We start from the raw sequence: 19378 nt of genomic DNA on the forward strand, positions 1-19378 counted from the left end.
CACACATAGACGTCCACATTACCTCGTTCATTAAACGACGAACGAATGATGATCGAACCGCGAACCGAGAAACCGAGAAGAACGTTCTTTCATTGCCTAAATTGGAAAGATAACTACGTATTCCCCATCTCTCAGTGGGAGATGGGGACACAAGCCTTGCGCAGATCCGATCGCAATGCCTCCGACGTCGTCTCTAGCGGGAGATGCATTGTGCCTCGTTCGTACGGAATAGGCTCTATAGGGCGAAGTCCTTCTTCTTTCGCTTCCCCCTTCGACGCTAGAAGCATTATGGAAGGCAGGGGGTATGGTATGTCGTATGCGGGCGCAAAGAAAGAAACATTATTGTCGAAGTGGAAAGTGGAGGTTTGTGATGATGATGGTTGATGACGCTGATGACGATGACGATCCCGCATCGCCTACTTACCTTTCCACTCTTCGCAGGTGGCCTTGTCAGGTACCCTACCTATCTGGCCTGGCTGGGTGAGGTGAGGTGAGGTATGGTTAGGCGTTCCTCCTATCTCGTCATTATTCTCTACTTTCTTTCTCTGTCGTATCTCTGCGTGTTTTCGAGTGATTTAACTTCCAGCCAAGGCAATATATGAACTTGCATGTACAGAGCACCGCGTGCACAACGCACAATTCCAATACTCCATCATAGATCCTTCGAACCTATGCGATTGGTTCGAGATATCATAATCTCCCTCGTGAGCAATGTTCAACGTTCGAAGGATCGGGGTTAGAACGGTGGCTGGGGGGCTGTGAAGCATCGACCACGACCGTCACCCTAGCGCAGCAACCCACACCCCCGGGCACTTAACCCTTGGGGACATGTGGACTCGACAACGTGTGGTGAGATAACCTTGTTGACCGGTGAATGGATTGCAGACGGGGTGTTTTTTTTGGTGGCTTTTTGTGGATCAGAGTTCGAGGCGCATTTGGAGTTGGGGTGAGGGTTAGGTGGATATATAAGATGCGATTCCCACGCTGGTGCTGACAGTTTACTTTTGCATATTCAACCCACTCATCTATCATTTACCATTTCTTTCTTTGCATGTTTCCTTGAAGAGAGACACTACCAAACAACTACGATACCAAATTAACGATAATTTCGTTGTACATACATACATCTACGAACAAAGACATACCATACAAACCATATCAAAGCCAATACCACGACATCGATAAGGTGTAATACAACTACCACATACTCAACCAAACCCCAAACAACAAACCACAGTCACAACAATGGGCTGCGGCTCCAGCAAGCAAGCCTCCGCCTACCCGCAACCCATGCGGCAGACGCGGTACAACTACAACATCAACGCCGCGCCCGCCTACGGCTACGGGGACCCGTACGGCTACGGAGGCAAGAAGAAGGGAAGGAAGGGGAGGAGGTACTACGGGGACGGCGGCGCGTCGGCAACCGCTGGGTATGTTGATGGAGGAGGTGGTGGATGGTTTAGTGGCGGTGGGGACGGCGGAGGTGGAGGAGGCGGAGGAGGTGGTGATGGTGGTGGTGGGGGTGGGGGAGGCTGCTAAGAGTACACAGTAGGGGGGAAGGGGTGAATTGATGGTTCTGGGTCTTTATTTTGGGATGGGGAGTTGTATATACCATTTTGTTTTCTGGTCTATTTATGATGTTATGAATGTTAGAATCATACGTTTTGATTATATCATCGTGGGTCTATGGTGACGGTTTGAGGTCTTGTGATGAAGCCCAATGGGAATAAAGATTCGAACGAGTTTTGAAGAGATTTTGAAGATGAAGATGAGAAAGTTTATATTATATCCATGAATATGTTAACTCAGCCCTAAAGGCAGAGGCCGGCGCAGTTTCCGTGCTTTTTATGTGCCCTGATTGTCGCCGTAAAATATTTAGTATCAGAAATTCGTTTGATGAAGAGAGAGATAGCCTTCGACTAGAAGCCTAGTGGGCGGCGGAAACCCGCGTCTTGAGATAGCCCTGGCGGAAGTCGTTCTTGTCTGTCTCTTCGCTCCTGTTAAGAGGGGTCCATTTGGGGTCCTCCTTGAACAATCGCATGGCCTTGGTGTACTGTTCCAACTGAGTTAGAATTTGACTCTTGCTCTCTCGGTAGGGAACCGAAATCTCGTGGTTTCTTACGTTGTCTGCATTAGTGGTGAATCGATGATAGATCCCAGCAGGCAAGATAATCAAATCATTCTTCGCCAACTCGATCCTCACCCAATCGTCGCTCTCACTCCTGACATCAAAATATCCAACGCCATCAGTGATGTACCTGATCTCCTCGTCCTCGTGGATGTGCTCGTGGAAAAAGTTCTTGACCTTCTCCTCGTAGCCCGGGAGCGTCGAGGGTGATATCGTGATCTCGTCGCGGTTCTTGTAGGAGCGGGACGAGGCGAGCGCGTCCACGTCGGCGATGTCGGGGAAGCTGTAGTAGAGGACGCCGAGCTTCTCGAGGTAGGAGGAGGGTACCTCGCGGCCGGAGTCGTGTGGCTCGCGCTGGTCGCCCTGCGGAGGTGCGTTAGATGAATGTACGATTTTCACTTGTGGATGGTTATTGCGTGGGAGATACGTACCGGAAGATTGTCGTACCAGTATGCCTTCATTTTCAATAATGTCTTTCAATTACGACGAGCGCTGAATGTGCAATGATGGAATGTTTTGAGGGGTTGAAATCGTCAATCGCAAAAAGATTTGGAGATGTTGCGGGGTGGACGGAGAATGGCGTCATAGTATTATTCAGCCTCAGGGTCTGGCTGTCAAATACAATCGCCTCATTGGACCACGAGCCACGACAAAGGTTGGGGATGCAATTAAGCTCATGAGATATATTTGGAAACCCCGTCTGGACGTGCCTGTTCCCCTCTAGGTCTGATATTGGCCTAGCATCTACGCGTACGCTCGTATGCTTGGATCGGAATTCCCATGCACGGCATTGTACAGACGGACCTCGTAGAATTGATGTGTAATCCCCCACGAGCGTTACAAGTCCATTTTGTAACTTGGGTTACGAAAAGCCCGTATTGGTATCGGGGATATTGATAATGATGCCCTATCGTTTACCGAGTTTCACGAAGCTTGAGTTCACGTCGAGTGCCTCAGTCCACCACCACCATGAACGCCGTCCTGTGACTGAAATGTGAACCATGTAGTACGTACTTGTCGCTATGCTGCAAAAAGAAAACAATGTCCGTAATGCCTAATCCCAATCATCGTCATCGTCATCATTATCCATGTTTTGCCGTCGTTTCTGGTTCTCTTTCCTTTCCCGCTCGTCTTCCTGGTTCACCTTTGATCGGACTAGTACATTTGCTCGTATCAAACGAGATTCGAGGTCCCTGGTGGTGAAGCTGTCAGGCGTTCGGCCCAAGCCCTCGAAGCCAATTACTCGATCCACACCGATGCCGTCTATGAATGCAATTACACAAGGCAGAACTTGAATTTTTAACTTGGTGACCAGGAAAGGAGCATTGTCCACGTTAATTTTCAATATCCGAGCCTCGTAGTGAGCTGGAGCAAGGGACTTGATACATAGTCAGAGAGAAAGAAAGAGAGAGAGAGGAAAAAAGGAGACGACACAATGAGCAGAAACCTTGTGTTCAATGAGGTTCTACAAGTGCGTGTGACAAAGAGCGAGACAGTGGTATTGTCCTACGACTTACCTCCAGGTGGCTATCCATGATCCTGCATCGGTTGAAGTCTGGCTTGAAGAAATGCACGACACACTTTTTCGTACTAGTCGTAATGTCCATCAGGGCTTTTTCCTCCTTGATCTCGACATAGGTGCCATGGTCGCTCGCTCGGAGATGCCGGGCTCTGTCATACTCTGCATGAAGCTGCTGAAGCCGCTGCTCGCGAAAGGCATCTAGTTCAGAATCATCTTCTAGTGCGGCGATGAGGGCATCTTCGTCTGACTCGTCGCCGCCTCTATTGGCCTTGTCCAAGACAGCGGCGACCTTCGGGTCCAACTCGGCCATGTCGCGCGTGTGGTGGAGTACGCGAGGGCTGGCTGAAGAATTTAAGGGATATCTAGGGAGGAGGATGGGGGGCAGTGGGAGCACGGGTTGGGTGAATTATTGCATGGACCAAACGACCAAACTCGGTTGGATAGGATAGATCGATGCGTCACGTGATGACGGGGAATAGGGATACGCGGCGCCTCCAAGGTTAAAACAAAAGTGATCAACCCGACTACAAGGAGAAGATGCGCACGCGATCGAGTTGAACAATTTTGCATTGGCTTAACTAGGACACACACGCCTTACCTTCTCTTGCGGAAAGTGGATTAGGGTTTCTTAGGTATTTAATTAATTACACGTAGGTTAGGAAAGAAAGGAAAAGGAACAAGAGATAGTGCACTGTGTACGGAGTAGTCCCACTATTTTTCTTTCTTCCTAATTGTTAGGAGCTGGATGGGTCATGGAGTTGCGCGTCGTGGTCGTCGGGGTGGCTGATATTACGCAGCAAACGCAATGGTTTCAACAAGTAGACCCTACGCGGCCCAGCAGTTCCAGTGTTTCCGGTTGTCCATTGTCGTCGTGAGCATCGTGGGCCATTGCTATTTTATGTATGGTTCGTTGGCCACGGAGGTTTGTTTTACAATACCTGAGGTACGTACCCCGTACCCTGGGGATGGGGATACTGGATACTGTAGTATTGTTGGGCCACCACCCTGCTTCATAGGCACCATACTGTGTAGGATAAGTAACTGTCTAGTAATGAATAGGCCTACACGGGCATTGACGAGTAGGAGAGGACAGACATACTTTACTACAGACGAGACACGACCAGACAAGGGGTAATTCTCCGCTTGGCATATGCTCAGTCCGGGAGTGTTTAAAATTAACCACAACCTTAGTCTACCTAGTCCCCTAGGCCACCTAGTAATTATCTACGGGTACCTACACCTACACCGCAAATACACCTATTAACTAAGTACCTACTTGCCTACTGCGTGTAATAAACCATCTCACCCACCATTATCTGTTATTTGCCATCCGCACCTCATCGCATCTGCAAGCCAGGAGCAGTTAATCCGCACTAAACCCTTTTCCCAGCTCCGCCCGCCTCCTTGCACATTCTCTCTCTCTCTTCTTCAAGCAACATAATCCTTTTTTCCCCCCTTCTACTAATATCTGTTCGTCCTACCTTCGCCGCTCCTACCTCCTGCCACTTATCACCACTTTTGCTCCTTACTTCTTCTTTTCCTTCTTCTTCTTTCCTATCTATCATCAACCCATCCGGTCTCTTCCCTTCCATTACCTGCCTTCAGATCTTGTATCTCTGGCTTGGTGTCCGCTCGCTCACTTGCGCCGCGCCGTTATTACTTCCACTTCCTACTGTACACCAACCCCTACTCCGACGACTTAATCGACCCCCACCGCAATCATGTCCGACGACAAGAAGAGAGACGATGATTACAGAATCGAGATCCCCGAGAAGACCGGCGATTCCTTCAGTCGCCCCTTGTCTCCGCTCCGCGTCCCTCCAGCCCGCCAGGGCCTCGCTATCAGCGAGAATGCCTCGATCGCCATCGTCTCCTACTGCGGTTCCTCCATTTTGATGACCGTCACGAATAAATACGTTCTCTCGGGCACAGACTTCAACCTCAATTTCTTCCTCCTCTGCGTTCAAGTAGGTCTCTCCTCCGCGGAAACGCGATTTCGCCCCTTGTCTGACCGTATCACAGGCCGTCGTGTGCGTTGTTGCCATCTCCACCTGCAAGAGCGCCGGTGTCATTACCTACCGTGATTTCAAGACCGAAGAAGCAAAGAAATGTATGTCTTGAGCACTAGGCCAAACATCGAAGGCAACGCTAATTGTACATCAGGGTTCCCCATCTCCGTCCTCCTCATCGGCATGATCTACACCAGCACAAAGGCCCTGCAATACCTCTCGATCCCTGTGTACACAATCTTCAAGAATCTGACCATCATCATTATCGCATATGGCGAGGTGCTCTGGTTCGGAGGCTCTGTCACTCCCATGGCTCTTTTCTCTTTCGGATTGATGGTCTTCAGCTCCGTCATTGCTGCTTGGGCCGATATTCAGCATGCATTGGCTAGCTTTGGCGGTGAAGCTTCGACCCAAGCCAACGATGCCATCTCGACTCTCAATGCTGGATACCTCTGGATGATGTTCAACTGCTTCTGCACTGCTACCTATGTTTTGGGCATGAGGAAGCGCATCAAGTTGACCAACTTCAAGGATTTCGACAGTATGTTTGAGATTCGACATCTTACCTGAATAGATTGCTGACTTTTTACCAGCCATGTACTACAACAACTTGCTTACCATCCCGATCTTGCTCGTTGCATCTTTGTTCGTCGAGGATTGGTCGTCTGCCAACGTCGCCAAGAACTTCCCTGTTGAGTACCGCAACCGCCTCATCATCGCCATGATCTTCTCCGGACTTTCCTCCGTCTTCATCTCCTACACATCCGCCTGGTGTGTCCGTGTCACCTCCTCTACCACCTACTCCATGGTTGGAGCTTTGAACAAGCTTCCCATCGCTCTCAGTGGATTGATTTTCTTCGATGCTGCTGTCACCTTCGCCAGTGTTTCTGCCATTTTCGTCGGTTTCGTTAGCGGTATTGTCTACGCTCTCGCCAAGGTGCGACAGAACAGCAAGCCAAAGACAGCTCTCCCCACCCACCAAGCCCCAGTGAGCGCCAGCAGCCAGAGCATGCGTGACGGACTCAAGTCATAGGCCCGGTAATCTCCGAGGTTCGATATTTAATTCTGCATCAAGGCGCTGGTTGCTGCTTTATCATCCCATAACAGGAGACCGGTTTGGAGCGCTTCTCTCTTTTCACCAATTCGGTTGTATGCCTTCGACTCGGGAAGCGAATTGAATTCCGCTAGAAAAATGACATATCCACCACTTTTGCACGAGTCCTTTTCCAGGGGGAGTGTTGCTTTCATGTACTTTTTGTACGTTTACATTTTTGGTCTCTGAGTCAGAAACAGTTGGAAGAATTATCTAGATATGGCCGGCGTATGGACGGATACACTTGGTGAGCCCTTTTTTGCTCCCTCGCAAACTTATATGGATTGGAGATGAATTAGGAGTTTTTTTTTGTTTTTTTTTCCTTTTTTTTTATCCTATGGCATGATATCAAATGCATTACCAACCAAACTTCAAATACGATGTTTCCTTTCCCCTCGTCTAAAACGTGTCTTTGCCTGCTGAGTATTGCTGCCTGCTAATTGAGATGAAGAAGCTCGAAAAACTACTATTGTCCAATGACCTGACTTCACAGAAAAAAGCCTTCCTCGTATTGTGCAGAATGCATTACCTTACTTCGTCTTTGTTAAGCAGTTGTGTGGTGGTATTGGTTGTTGGTTGGTCTTCAATACAAAAAAACACAACTACTTTGTTTCCCCAACTTAACAGTGTCCTATTGTGCACAATAGCTATTGTTGGACACCTTTCGTCCCACCTCTATATCACCATGCCCGTAGAATACCAAGGAAGGTTTTCGATTGTTTCTTGCAAAGCTTTGTTGCCTCTTCAAACAATCGATAGGTATTTTCTGCCGTTTAGAAGCAAAGCAGGCAAAGCAAAAGCAGAGCAAATTCGAAAGAAACGGTAAAAGACTACTACGAACTCTACCTGCTCACTCAACCTCCAGATCAACACTACCGACGCATGATTGAAGCGTCATTAGTCGTCAAGAAAGGATAACACACGATCCCAAATCGTCATTTCGCCATGGGTAGATTCCAGGGCGGTAAGTAAACGAAGCCTCCAAACCCAAGAATGTAAGAGTATAAGAATACTAATATGAAAAACAGCTCCCATCCTCGAGGACTCCCCTTCTCCTCCGCGGGAGGCACCTCCACCATCAACACGTAGGGCATCACGCTCACGCTTGCTCGATTTGAGGGCGCTGATCGGCGAGGTAGAGCAAGGTGATACGCTCTCAGTGCCTTCACCCGCGACGCCCGATCCACGGTCTCCTCCTCCACCGGTACGACAGGACGCTGCCAGGCCAGAAGAAGCAGAAGCAGAACAGCAACAGCAACAAGTCGAAGCATACGACCCTTTGAACCCATACCTCCCCCCTCACCACCACGCCGACAGAAGACGACCCACCAACGCCCGCCCACCGCCGTCCCGATCGTCGACGATCATCACCACCACCACCACAACAACAACCACGACCCAGGAAAACCTATACAACCCGCACCTAATCCAGCACGCCATCGCGGGCGCCCCGTCGCTCAACCCCTGGTGCAGCTGCGCGCCGACGCGGTCCGGACACCGCCACCTCGTGAACGAGTGCCCGCAGCGACGGCAGCACAAGACGGACGTCAGTCTCTGCGCGCACTGGCGGCTGGTGGTGCTCTGGCGGCCCGACGACGCTGCGAACCGCAACGGCTCGTACAAGGTTTACGTCGAGGACTACCTGCACCGGGACCCGGACTTCCCGCGTGAGCACGAGGCGTGCAAGCGTCACGAGCCGGAGGATCGGGTGGCGTTGCTTGCGCGGAGGCTGGTGGAGGATGTGGAGAGATTGAGTAGGGGCGGCAGGGGCGGCGTGAGGGTGAGTGAGAGGATTGCGGATTCGGAGATTAGGGGGTTGCTTTCGATGGTGAGGTATGAGGAGGATGCGAAGAAGAGGAGGGCAGATGCGGCGAGGGAGAGGGACGGGAAGATTAAGGCGTTGGCGGAGGAGAGGGAGAGGAAGGCGAAGGCGAGGGCGGAGGAGAAGGAGAGGAGGAAGAGGGCGAGGGAGGCGAAGGAGGTGGAGATGGAGAGGAGGAGGGCGGCTGAGGCGGATGCTGAGGCCGAGGAGTTGAGGGAGGAGGAGAAGAAACAGAAGGAGATGAGGAGACTGGAGCGGATGGAGAAAAGAGATGCTTTGAAAAAACAGGAAAAGGCACAGGAACTGGCGGAGTTGAAGAAACAGGAGCAAAAGAAGAGAGATGAAGAGATGAAGAAGAGGGAGGAAGAGGAAGCGAGGATAAAGGAGCAGATGAAGAGAAGTGAGGCGTTGAGGAAACTGGATGAGAGAAGGAAAAGGGAGGAAAAGAAGAAAAAGGTGCACGAGGAGATGGTGAAGAAGAAGCACGAGGAGACGAGGATCAAGCAGTTTGAGATCAAGAAGAATGAGAAGGTTGGCTTGGAAAATGGAGTCGAGTCTCATGGCATCAAAGGAAGTCCAGGTGACGAAACAATGTTGTCTCCACCATCAGAATTGCCACCGAGTTCACCTCCACCATCACCTCCTCAACCACTCCCACCACCGTTAGATCCTCGCGAATACTCCATGTATGACGCTTCATATTCGAGCGACGAAGACTCGTTGTTTAATGACCCCGACTCAGACCCGCCAGTCTATCATGGCCATTCAACTGGCGACGACAACTTCCTCTCCGGTCCCCGAAACCTTCCAGCTGAAGACGCCCCTGAGATCAGAGTGTGGCCCCCGAGCTCCGCAACCCCATCATTTCACGAACGTCCCCCGATTTTTGGCCCAGGCTCCGGCTCCTCGGATGCTCCTTACCTCCACGCCCCGAGTTCCAACTTGTTGGGTGGCAATGCCGACATTGTCGAAACTCCCAGTTCTCTTGAGCACGTCGAGAACGGTTCAAATTTAGGCGACATCGGAGAGGAAGAGGAAGAGGACCACGATGGCGAGGCTTGGGTGAAGTCTGGGAAGAGGAAGCATGACGAGACGTTCAAAAGTGATGGCGAGAGGCCGACTAAGCGAGTTCAGGTAGAGGCTTCAGAGGATGAAGAAGAGGAAGCAGACGAGGGAGGTGACGAGAGAGAAGAAGAAGAGGAGGAGGAGGAGGAGGAGGAGGAGGAGGAGGCGGAGGAGACATTGGCGATGAAGTCTAGGAAAAGGAAGCGTGGCGAGACGCCAGAGAGTGATGGCAAAAGACCAGCCAAGAAGACTCAGGTGGTGCCTTCTGACGATGAAGGAGAAGAGGTAGAAGAAGAAGCGGGAGTGGAAGCGGGAGAAGACGTAGAGAAGGAGGATGCAGAGGATGTAGAGGAGGAAGAGAGCAGCGATGTTGAGAGCGTGTTTGAACGCATTGCTCCAATCAAGGCCGGAGATAGCATCAAACACTCCTCTTCTTCCTCTCCCCCAGTAGCAGCACCACGGTCTAAGAAACGCGAGCGTTCTGCCACGCCCGAGAAACACTCATCGGCCAGTCCCGACGCAAAACCTCCCTCGAAGAGGATCCGAAAGTCCTCTCCCAAAGGGGAAGTATATATGACGCTGAAGCCGATAATGTGATTCAATCAGTCGAAGTCACGCAGACACGGCAAGTCAGGCGTGTCGGTCAAGAAGATACACGCTCCTTTGTGGTAGAGGACGAGATTGACTATGATGAGTCAGATGATAGTACGGAGTAAGTAATAGAAAATTGTTCAAGGAAGACATAGTCAACTCAGAATGATTTGTAGCCATCGATATCAAGTAAATTTGGTGAATCGTAGTGTTACCTCGTAGCAGTGAGTTGCGAACGTGTTTTTCCCTTTCCACAGTTTGAGTTGATATATAAGATGTACTAAGTCGCTTTGAAACTTAATGGAAACCGACTTGAGTCGCGAGAGCGAGAAAACTCTTCTAGATTCCGCCGTCATAGCTAACAACAAACGCGCCTGTAAGCACCTAGAAAGGCTGGTGATGTCGGCTCACAAGCCTGGGTTGAACTGAGATCGGACGATGGACGATGGACGATAGACGAAAAGATTGGCGTAGCATACCGCTACTAGGGTTTTAGCAATCTCTATTGAAATATCGAGTCTGCTATTGCTACATTAAAATGAAGCCCAATGAACCCGCCGTGACCCAACACCTACCTGCGCACTTTCGCGCCCCAGAGAGACTAAGAAATAAGAAGCCCATCCATACAATCCTTCACGTAGAAAGACAACCCGAATCCTCCACACGCGGCCTACCCTCGAAGCGCATGCAGGTGTGCTTTTTTGCCACACCCGAGGAACAGCGGAGTAATCGTAGGCTGCTAGATCGAGGAAGAATACGTGTGGAGAGAGAACACGAAGAAAGACGCCCATCCATCGCTGCCCATCGCTTTCGCACTTTCACGCCCTCCCTCGCATCCCGTCCGAGATGCGTCTGAGCGTGTCATGCATTCCTATACGTCGTTCCGTCACATTCCGGATTTCATCTACGCCTCCACTGGCTTGCCCTTCTTCTTCTGTTCGACCTTCAACAACAGTGCACGATTGATGTGTGGAAGGACACCACCGAAGGCGATCGTCGCGCGGATGAGCGTGTCCAGTTCTTCGTCACCGCGGATGGCGAGTTGCAAATGGCGTGGCGTGATGCGCTTGACTTTGAGATCCTTGGCGGCGTTGCCTGCGAGTTCGAGGACTTCGGCGGTCAGGTATTCGAGAACGGCGGTTAGGTAGATGGAAGCCTTGGCACCGATGCGCGTCTTCTGGCGTGTGATGTTTCGGAGATGGCGCTTTATGCGACCGCAGGGGAACTGGCGTGACATCGATGTCAGCGCATTCTTCATCATCGAGAGGATTGGGGCAACAGCGAAGGCAGATGCGCGTTGATGCCTTGTATCGCGTAGAGTTGAGAGGGAGGGGAACTCACCTGTAGGCCAGCCTTCGCCGAGTGCGACTTGGTTGTTTTGGCGTGTGAATCGCCTTTTCCACCAGTCTTTCCTCCGGTTTTTCCTACACATCATCAGCATCGCGCCCTAATGATATGCGCGACCGCACTGAGGGGAAGCGCGTACCTTTACCGCCAGGCATGATTTCGATTTATTTTCCTGTCGAGATTGAGGATGTTGTTGGGATATGTGTTCGCGACCGGATTTCCGTGATAGCCGACGCGACTTGTGTTGTGGAGGAGAATCGATATGGAAGCTGAAAGGAATGCAAGTGGCGGGCAGTGTTGTGAGTTGAGGTTGGGACTCCAGCAGTTGAAGGCGCGTGCGTTAAACCACAACAGAAATCGCTTCCCTCTCGCACGTGACGTCTCGCTGTGCTTGGGCTGAGCCTGTGCAATGTGAGCGAACTATTTGTCCGTGCACCGAGCTGTAGATCCGAATGGCGTTGAGCAGAATGACTCGCTATACCTGGGAGGAGGTATGTCGGCCTTTTATACCTTTTGCTGTAGGGCGGCGCCTAATCTGTTCTGTTAGGTTAGATGGATGGATGGCTCATAGGCAGACGAGTACATCGGCTCTGCACCCACGCGCCTGCTGACCCAAGGTGCAAGCCAATGCAGATGGCTCTGTCCTTTGTAGTCAGAGTACCAATGAATAAGACTGCTTGAAAGTGAAGGATCGAAATGATAGAGTAAATGACGATAGAACAGAGATAGACTTGGAATAAGACCAAGAATTGAAATATGAATAACGTGAAAGAGCAAAGAAAGAGGAGCGGTTGTTCTATACCGAACAACCCTTACCTACGACCAGGTCGGGTCAACCCAGCAGTGTTCCTACGTTGCACCTGCTGTGAAGATGCCAGAAGGCCATAATCAGTATTCCGTATTCGATTGATGCCCTTACCGATCTGAATCGATCAAGCCATATGCTTCTGCAAGGCCTCGATAGAAGACATCGCAGTCTGGGCTGGAACAAGGCAATGGGGTGCAGGCTTGATATTGACCTCCATATGGCGCCTTCCAAAGAGACAAACCAGTTGTATTGAAGTAACTGAACAGAGCGCAATACTGACTGACATTGTATCGCTTGTGCGATGTTGCGTGCCTGGTTGTGTGCAAGATGAAGCGTTGGTTGTACAGCGACAGATGAGGTTGGCTGTCCCAGAGTGGACAAGCGTGCGGCAAGTCACGTAGGGAGCTTGGCACCAACGACGCTTCAACCTCGAGCTCCCCAAAAGTTGTTCCGAACGCGCTGTCATCGACGCTTTAAGTTGCACTGGCACTATTACCCCGTTCAGACACCTGCGGCTACTCTTCACCCAATTTATACAATAATTCTCGTTCTTTCTCAACTCAGGCGGGAGCGCCTCTCGAGTTCTCCGAGTTTCCTGTTCCAGCCAGCTCTTCACTCCTACGCTAATACCCCTACTGAGACGCCGCATGTCCACATCGGTCGACATCTTGCCTCCCCCCAAATATCGTAGCAGTGAAGCTCGAAGATGGCGTGGCAGTCGCCCTCGGCCATGAATGCGGGCGGCGCGCCGGGAGGAGGGGATGGATCAGGAGCCACAGGAACCGAATACACGTTGCAGGGTAAGGGACAGCTCAGGAACCATGGATCTACACCTCTGGGGTTCTCCGGCCAGCAACAAGGCTAATACACACAACAGGAGTTATGCGCTTCCTGCAGCTCGAGTGGCACAATCATGAGCGCGCAAGGAATGCGTGGGATATCGAGCGTGCGGAGATGAAGGCCAAGATAGCGAAACAGGAGGGCGAGGTTCGCAGTGCGAAGAAATTGAATGACCAGCTCAACAAACATATTCGTATGCTCGAACAAGCCCTGTTGAACGAGAGGAACAAGAACAAGGCGCCTGCCTCCGGAGGGGATGCTCAATCGCCAGGTGAAGATAAGAAGGACTCCAAGGGCAAGGCAGTGTCACGGGCAGATGTAAAGTCAGGTATGAATCCCACAGATCCAGCATTGCAGATCTCCATTATACCGTGGATAGCACCAAGTACTAACTTTTGTCAACTACAGCGATGGGTAAACATCACAACTCTTTCCTCGACGTCGAGCCCGAAAATGCCGAGCGAGCGGATGCCGAACGGGACAGCTTGCGCGAAAAATCGAAGTTGTACTTGACGCAGTGCGTGAAGGAAATAACCTATCTCCTGACGCCCCCGCAATCTGCTCCAGCCCAGTCCGGGCTACATGCGATGAGCAATGGGTCTGGGTTTCTCAATCACGGCGATGCCCCAATGGAAGAGATGTATCTTCAGCATCAGCAAAGGATGCAAAGGCAGCTGCCCACTGGACCCAACACACAAAGCCATCAAGCGAACATGAGCAACTTGCCTGATCTCGGTCTCCAACACCAACCTCACCCATCCCATCAGGCACCCCAGATGCAACGAGAGAATGTGACTCAGCAGTCACTTCCAAGTCACTCTGGAGCCCCCACTGACTTTCTCTCCCAACAACAACAAAACCAGCATCAACAACAGTCGCAGCAGCAACCGCCTCAACAGAACTTCACTGCTGTGCCAGATGAACAGGTAGAAAGGGTCACACATGCGTATGACAACCATGGTCGTCCGATCGCTCCTCGGGAGGAAGCCCCCCAAACAGGACAAGTTACAACAGACGACTCCGAGAGCTGGAATTTCGAAGAACCAATCAACGAGGTCCCTTTAGAAGCTCCCCAGCGGAGGCTGGATGTCGAAACCTTCCCCGACGCGAGCAAGATCCCCTCCAAGTCACCCCCTCGTAAACCTAAACATGACAGGAAATCATCTTTTGGAAGCAAACCTCCAAGGCGACTGAGCGAAGAGGGTCTTGAGATCCGTGAACTGAAGTTGGGACAAAACCAACATTCTGATCCACAGAACTTCAAAGTGCGCTTTGCCCTTCGTGGGCATCTGGACGTCGTTCGCTCTGTCATTTTCACTGGCGGTGGCAGTCCGTCTGAGCCGGAAATTTGCACAGCTGGTGACGATGGCCTGATTAAGAGATGGATCATTCCCGCCAGCTACGCCAGCCAACATTCGATGAGCAACGATCTGGATATCTCTCCATACTGGTCTCATCGAGGGCACGATGGAGTCGTCACTTCGCTAGCAGCATGCCCGTCGTCTGCTTCGTTTGCAACGGGCGGCAGGGTATCCGGCGACGGATGGATCTTCTCAGGTGGCCAAGATGCGACTGTGCGCGTCTGGGAGAGGGGCCGCGTCGATCCTAAGGCTACATTGGAGGGTCACACAGATGCTGTCTGGACCGTCTGCGTTCTTCCCACCAATTCTGCCAACGTCTTCGGGTCGGATTCTAGCCATTACGGAGGACCAGATAGGATACTGCTTGCTTCGGGCTCTGCCGATGGTACCATCAAGATATGGGCTGTAAGCGCACCTCCACAGCTCATCTCTCCTCAATCTGGATCACGAAGAGGTGTGGGTGGAAGCCGACGACACTCGGTCACCTCTGGTTCAAACTTCCCATCATCTCCACAACCTTCTGTCGCCACGACGACACCATTCCATTACACTCTCATACACACCATCGAGAGGGCCACACATTCATCACCTACATGCATCACACCGCTCTCCCCGACTGGTGAGAATTTTGTTGTGTCTTTCTCGGATGCCACCATTCTTCTTTACGACACGCGAACTGGAGAAGAGATTATCGGCATGGCAAGTGGAGAAACATACGACGGAACGCCCGCGACAGGAATTACATCTGTGGTGGCAACCTCAGTATCAATTGGTGCAGAAGGGACCACCGGTACAGACTCCAATCGGGGGGCTGACGAAGAGGGCGTTGTGCATGGACCGACCGGCTCGAGCAGCGGTGGCGGCGTAGAAGGCCATGTTATCAGTGGCCACGAAGACAAGTTGATCCGTTTCTACGACGCCAACTCAGGTATGAACATATGACTATCAGCGAAACGAAAGTGCCGTTACTAATCAACTATTAGGTCAATGTACATATAGCATGCTTGCTCACCCTGCCGCCATATCGTCACTGTCTCTCAGCAAGGACGGCCGCGAAGCCGTCTCGGCTGGCCATGACGCCTCGATCCGCTTCTGGTCGCTAGAGAAGCGGATATGCACGCAAGAAATCACCGCCCACCGAATCATGCGAGGCGAAGGCGTATGCAGCGTTGTCTGGAGCCAGGATGGAAGGCTTGTCGTTTCAGCAGGAGGCGACGGAGTTGTCAAGGTATTCTCTAGGTAGAAAGAGTCACCAGTCACGCCTTACGCCGCCGCCACGACTCACGTTCTCACCCTCCCCACTTCAAGGAAATGATTCTTGACGACCTCCCCCTCCTTCTCCTCCACCTTTTGCGAACCGTTGACTATCCCTCGCGCTTTTGTTATCTGTCTTCAGCATAGCATACCCCACCTTGTCTCTGTATCAGCGTAGTACTACTTCACACCTTGCCCTCTTTTGAGCATCCTCCTCCATACTGCATCCAGGTGTTTCAAATGGAAAGGGGGTCAACTTCAAATCTTCGGACGACATCTATTTCACATCACTTGCCGCCGTCCTCTCCTCCCCTCCCCGGACCCGAGGCCCTTTATTCCGGGCCTCGTTCACTTCTCTGTATGAAATCCAACCTTTTCATCTTCCTTCATCCGGGCCGGGGGAACCTGTCTATGGCACATAATTCCAACCTCCTTGTCTCCGATCAAATCCCCAATACCAAACCACAAACTTTGGCCCTTTGGTCTTTTCTTTTTCTCTTACTTCTTTCTTCGTTCTCTTCTCTTCTTCTTCTTTAAACCCTCTACTTCTTTCTTCTCCTTTTTTTTCTTTTTCTCCCGTTTTCGAGATGTACTATATATGGGACGTATGGAATGGGAATGGGAATGGAATGTATCGCACGCGCGGGCGAATCGAACGACGTGTATGCAATGGCGGTAGTAGTAGTCTCCCCCCGTACATATCATCCGCGGAAACTCGACGCCAGGGGGGATTGTAGTGATTAGTTGTGGGGATAGAGAAGGGAAGGAAGGCGGCTGGGAGTAAGAAATGAAAAGATTCAAATACAAATACAATTGGCTGGGACCAGCGTCGGCTAGTCGGCTGGTTGGCTGGGTGTTTTGATATTGTGTGTACATAATGCCTGTGGAAGTGTGGGGTGACATTCAAGGCCGTGAAGTGATGTAATCAAACAGGAGTAGACGATCGGTTTAACTTTCAAGTTGCAACATGAAGATTGAAAAAGCCTTGGGATTTTAGATTCTATTTATTTCTCCCAAACATAAATGTAAAACGTGACGGAACGTGATAACGCCTTGAATTGCTTGGGTCCCTCAATCCCTCTGCGTGAGGATAACTTTTGTTCTTACAAAGTCCCGACGACCTGACAGCCTCCTGACCTGAAACTTAATGTGGTAACGGGGATTGCCGTTGGTGCCTTCAATAACCATGATGCACCGTCCTTCGCCCTCCTTGTCCTCTCCCCCATCTACGCAAACAACACCTCATTACTGAGCGGATCCTTCTCCTTCTTCTTGCCACCATGGCTCGCGAGCCCCAACTCCCCCCTCTTAACCTTACTCTGGAACTGCGCCTCGCTCCGCCTGTTGAAGCGGCCCGCCTTCGCCTTTCGGATGTCGGACCGGATCTGGTTCGGCGACACGAACTCCTTGTTCTCGTAGATGATGGGCCCGCCGAAGCTGGACTCCTGGATGACGATGGGCGTCAGGACGAAGCGCGGGCCGATCTCGACGAGGTTGACGTCGAAGGCGGGGGCGCCTGTGGAGGTGGTCTTTTTCGCGGGGGTGGGGGCGTCTTCGGAGGAGGTGGGCTTTTTCTTGGAGATCTCGGATTCATTGATTTGGTAGAGGCGGATCCAGACTTTGTTGTTGGTTACGGTGACTGTTGGGGGAGGGAAGAGGGGTGGTTAGTCGGTTGGACTTTGGGGGTGTGGGAGGGGGAGGGGAAAGGTGTGACGTACAGGACATGACGTGGTCGACGAAAGGCTTCGTTTTCCGGGAGGTCTTGGGGACGCCGAAGATCTGGGTGAAGAGCTCCTTCATGAGGCGGAGGTGGGCTTGCTTTTCGAATGCGGCGTCGAAGGAGAGGATCGCTGGTGTGGTAGGTTAGCATGCGCGAGGTCGTGGATCCCGGGATGTGGAGTTGCCTTACGTCTTGATCCCTTCAAACAGTTGCCAATGAAGTTGAGTTCCTCCATGGTGTGCACTAGCTGGGTGTTAATTGAAGTTTCGCTTTCGTTGGGCGGCGCAAAGCTCACAGTTCTGGAGGTGCATCTTCACGGTAGGGCCGTTGGGAGCCTTTGCCATCCAGCAATAGAGATCCTATGGGAGAAAGCGTCAGTTGGAGGATTGAGAAAGCTGACCTAGGCGCTATTTACCTTTCCTTTACGTGCTTCGAAAAAGCTATTGCGAAAGTTAGTACAGGTAAGCCTTCAAGTTTGCGGCAAGTAGCAAAGCTTACAGGACATTGTTGCAGTTGTACAGTTCTGAAGATCACAAGTTAGCAAGTTATCCGCTGGAACGGTCCTGTCAACGGAAGACAGCATTCCCCACAAGCAATTGACCTAAAAGAAAAGGCCAGGCAGGAAAGATTGAAGGAGGGGAACAAAAGGAGAGAGGAGAACATACCGGCCAATTCGTTCAATTGGTAGAGCTTGGTCTTGGTATCGAGCTTTGCTTCCTTGCGGCTGTGGGGCATAAGAGAGTAAAGGTCCTGAAGACATATAAGCATTTAATTTGCTGTCAATTGATCGAGCCAGTCCTACCTGTAGCAAATGGCGATGTCGGTAGGTTACACCTCTTGAACTCTGCGACTCTCTGTTAGCGCAATGCGACAGGAACTTTTTTTCGGGGGTGTATCTCACAAGAACGAGCACCCTCTGCTTGTTCTTCTTGCCCTCGGACTCCTTCTCGTGACCTCCGGAGGAAAGCGACTTGTATACTGCGGCCATTTTGGGGGAAATGCGTGGTGTGCTTGCTGCTGAAGCGGGTATCTGGTCTTTCGCAATAATTGTTCATGAGGTTCCAAGGACAATCGAATAAAATCTTACGCACGGCCCTCTGCCAAGCTGCGGCGGAACGCGCCACAGAGAAGACATGGGTCTTGCTGACTAGCGCCGACCTCAACTCTTTCGCAATCAGTAGCACCGCGTTCATCATCGCCAGTTCATCGGCATGCACCGTTTTAACGAGGGAAGACCTCTGGTGCGCACTACAAGCTCTGGCATTGACAGAGATGGTAATCATGAGTTCGCCGCTTTGCGTTAAGGTGTATGACTATGTCGACTTCGCGAACAATACTGTCGGTGAGGATGTCAACCTTACCCGCAGTAACAATGATGGCGAGGACAAAGGCAATAGAGTTGGCAAAGGTTCACGTCTTCTACCGATCTTGAGGCATGCCGAGGAGCTCTGGCTGAGCAATGTCGACCAGTTCGGGCCTGGCAGCACTGCATTCGGGTTAAGATATCATAGGGCTGGCCGAAGGAAGGTCAAGACCTGAGATAGCATACTCACAAACCCCCGTTTGGGCTGAGCCAGGATATCTGTTGTGATAAATCGGGGGACCTGATTCGATGATCCGAATGATTGGGGCCTCACCGCGAAAAGTTCTTCACCACCTCAGATCTACGACCGCCCGTGCTACGTGACGGCATGCATGCTGGAACTCTAATAGTTTGGGTGCCTACCTACATCTCACCGTCTCACCTCGCGCTTGACATATTGCTTGACACGATAGAAGATACCCAGCCATCATGTCTCTGTGTAAGCGACTGAAACG

The 19378-nt window shown here is 51.4% G+C and overlaps 11 protein-coding genes across 11 annotated transcripts; 6 read left to right on the forward strand and 5 right to left on the reverse strand.

Moving 5' to 3' along the window:
* Positions 1 to 1245: 1245 nt before the first annotated feature.
* BU24DRAFT_464934 (uncharacterized protein) lies at positions 1246 to 1571 on the forward strand (the record flags this gene model as incomplete). The annotated part of the gene is made up of 2 exons (XM_033532235.1): positions 1246 to 1430; positions 1550 to 1571. The coding sequence occupies 2 exons, from the start codon at positions 1246 to 1248 to the stop codon at positions 1569 to 1571; spliced, it is 207 nt and encodes a 68-aa protein (XP_033380891.1).
* A 104-nt stretch (positions 1572 to 1675) lies between these two features.
* Positions 1676 to 2589, reverse strand: BU24DRAFT_395528 (1,2-dihydroxy-3-keto-5-methylthiopentene dioxygenase; the record flags this gene model as incomplete). Its single annotated transcript, XM_033525257.1, has 3 exons — positions 1676 to 2053; positions 2123 to 2491; positions 2560 to 2589. The coding sequence occupies 3 exons, from the start codon at positions 2587 to 2589 to the stop codon at positions 1928 to 1930; spliced, it is 525 nt and encodes a 174-aa protein (XP_033380892.1). The 3' UTR covers positions 1676 to 1927.
* A 446-nt stretch (positions 2590 to 3035) lies between these two features.
* Positions 3036 to 4050, reverse strand: BU24DRAFT_425196 (thioredoxin-like protein). The gene is made up of 2 exons (XM_033528681.1): positions 3646 to 4050; positions 3036 to 3506 (listed from the first exon to the last, which is right to left on the reverse strand). The coding sequence occupies exons 1-2, from the start codon at positions 3958 to 3960 to the stop codon at positions 3183 to 3185; spliced, it is 639 nt and encodes a 212-aa protein (XP_033380893.1). The 5' UTR covers positions 3961 to 4050; the 3' UTR covers positions 3036 to 3182.
* An 854-nt stretch (positions 4051 to 4904) lies between these two features.
* On the forward strand, positions 4905 to 7150 carry BU24DRAFT_374154 (GDP-mannose transporter). The gene is made up of 4 exons (XM_033524554.1): positions 4905 to 5617; positions 5673 to 5760; positions 5814 to 6200; positions 6253 to 7150. Exons 1-4 carry the CDS (start codon positions 5372 to 5374, stop codon positions 6690 to 6692), a joined length of 1161 nt encoding a protein of 386 aa, XP_033380894.1. The 5' UTR covers positions 4905 to 5371; the 3' UTR covers positions 6693 to 7150.
* On the forward strand, positions 7053 to 7633 carry BU24DRAFT_254279 (uncharacterized protein). The gene has a single exon (XM_033522430.1). The coding sequence runs from the start codon at positions 7198 to 7200 to the stop codon at positions 7576 to 7578; it is 381 nt and encodes a 126-aa protein (XP_033380895.1). The 5' UTR covers positions 7053 to 7197; the 3' UTR covers positions 7579 to 7633.
* Positions 7421 to 8249, reverse strand: BU24DRAFT_425198 (uncharacterized protein). Its single transcript, XM_033528682.1, has one exon. The coding sequence runs from the start codon at positions 8039 to 8041 to the stop codon at positions 7688 to 7690; it is 354 nt and encodes a 117-aa protein (XP_033380896.1). The 5' UTR covers positions 8042 to 8249; the 3' UTR covers positions 7421 to 7687.
* Positions 8250 to 9816: 1567 nt separating this feature from the next.
* Positions 9817 to 10439, forward strand: BU24DRAFT_425199 (uncharacterized protein). Its single transcript, XM_033528683.1, has 2 exons — positions 9817 to 10351; positions 10407 to 10439. Exon 1 carries the CDS (start codon positions 9823 to 9825, stop codon positions 10234 to 10236), a length of 414 nt encoding a protein of 137 aa, XP_033380897.1. The 5' UTR covers positions 9817 to 9822; the 3' UTR covers positions 10237 to 10351; positions 10407 to 10439.
* A 447-nt stretch (positions 10440 to 10886) lies between these two features.
* On the reverse strand, positions 10887 to 11880 carry BU24DRAFT_254218 (histone H2A.Z). The gene is made up of 3 exons (XM_033522429.1): positions 11717 to 11880; positions 11572 to 11654; positions 10887 to 11455 (listed from the first exon to the last, which is right to left on the reverse strand). Exons 1-3 carry the CDS (start codon positions 11730 to 11732, stop codon positions 11135 to 11137), a joined length of 420 nt encoding a protein of 139 aa, XP_033380898.1. The 5' UTR covers positions 11733 to 11880; the 3' UTR covers positions 10887 to 11134.
* Positions 11881 to 13009: 1129 nt separating this feature from the next.
* Positions 13010 to 16084, forward strand: BU24DRAFT_254342 (WD40 repeat-like protein). The gene is made up of 4 exons (XM_033522431.1): positions 13010 to 13185; positions 13263 to 13553; positions 13634 to 15514; positions 15570 to 16084. The coding sequence occupies exons 1-4, from the start codon at positions 13092 to 13094 to the stop codon at positions 15827 to 15829; spliced, it is 2526 nt and encodes an 841-aa protein (XP_033380899.1). The 5' UTR covers positions 13010 to 13091; the 3' UTR covers positions 15830 to 16084.
* Positions 16085 to 16826: 742 nt separating this feature from the next.
* On the reverse strand, positions 16827 to 18862 carry BU24DRAFT_425202 (ribosome biogenesis protein-like protein Brx1). Its single transcript, XM_033528684.1, has 9 exons — positions 18462 to 18862; positions 18363 to 18404; positions 18226 to 18310; positions 18059 to 18083; positions 17976 to 18000; positions 17856 to 17919; positions 17750 to 17803; positions 17559 to 17690; positions 16827 to 17479 (listed from the first exon to the last, which is right to left on the reverse strand). The coding sequence occupies exons 1-9, from the start codon at positions 18546 to 18548 to the stop codon at positions 17067 to 17069; spliced, it is 927 nt and encodes a 308-aa protein (XP_033380900.1). The 5' UTR covers positions 18549 to 18862; the 3' UTR covers positions 16827 to 17066.
* Positions 18316 to 19190, forward strand: BU24DRAFT_254369 (uncharacterized protein). Its single transcript, XM_033522432.1, has one exon. The coding sequence runs from the start codon at positions 18614 to 18616 to the stop codon at positions 19097 to 19099; it is 486 nt and encodes a 161-aa protein (XP_033380901.1). The 5' UTR covers positions 18316 to 18613; the 3' UTR covers positions 19100 to 19190.
* Positions 19191 to 19378: the final 188 nt, after the last annotated feature.

This window comes from Aaosphaeria arxii (assembly GCF_010015735.1).
Source record: "Aaosphaeria arxii CBS 175.79 unplaced genomic scaffold BU24scaffold_7, whole genome shotgun sequence".
NCBI classification, from domain to species: Eukaryota; Fungi; Ascomycota; class Dothideomycetes; order Pleosporales; genus Aaosphaeria; species Aaosphaeria arxii.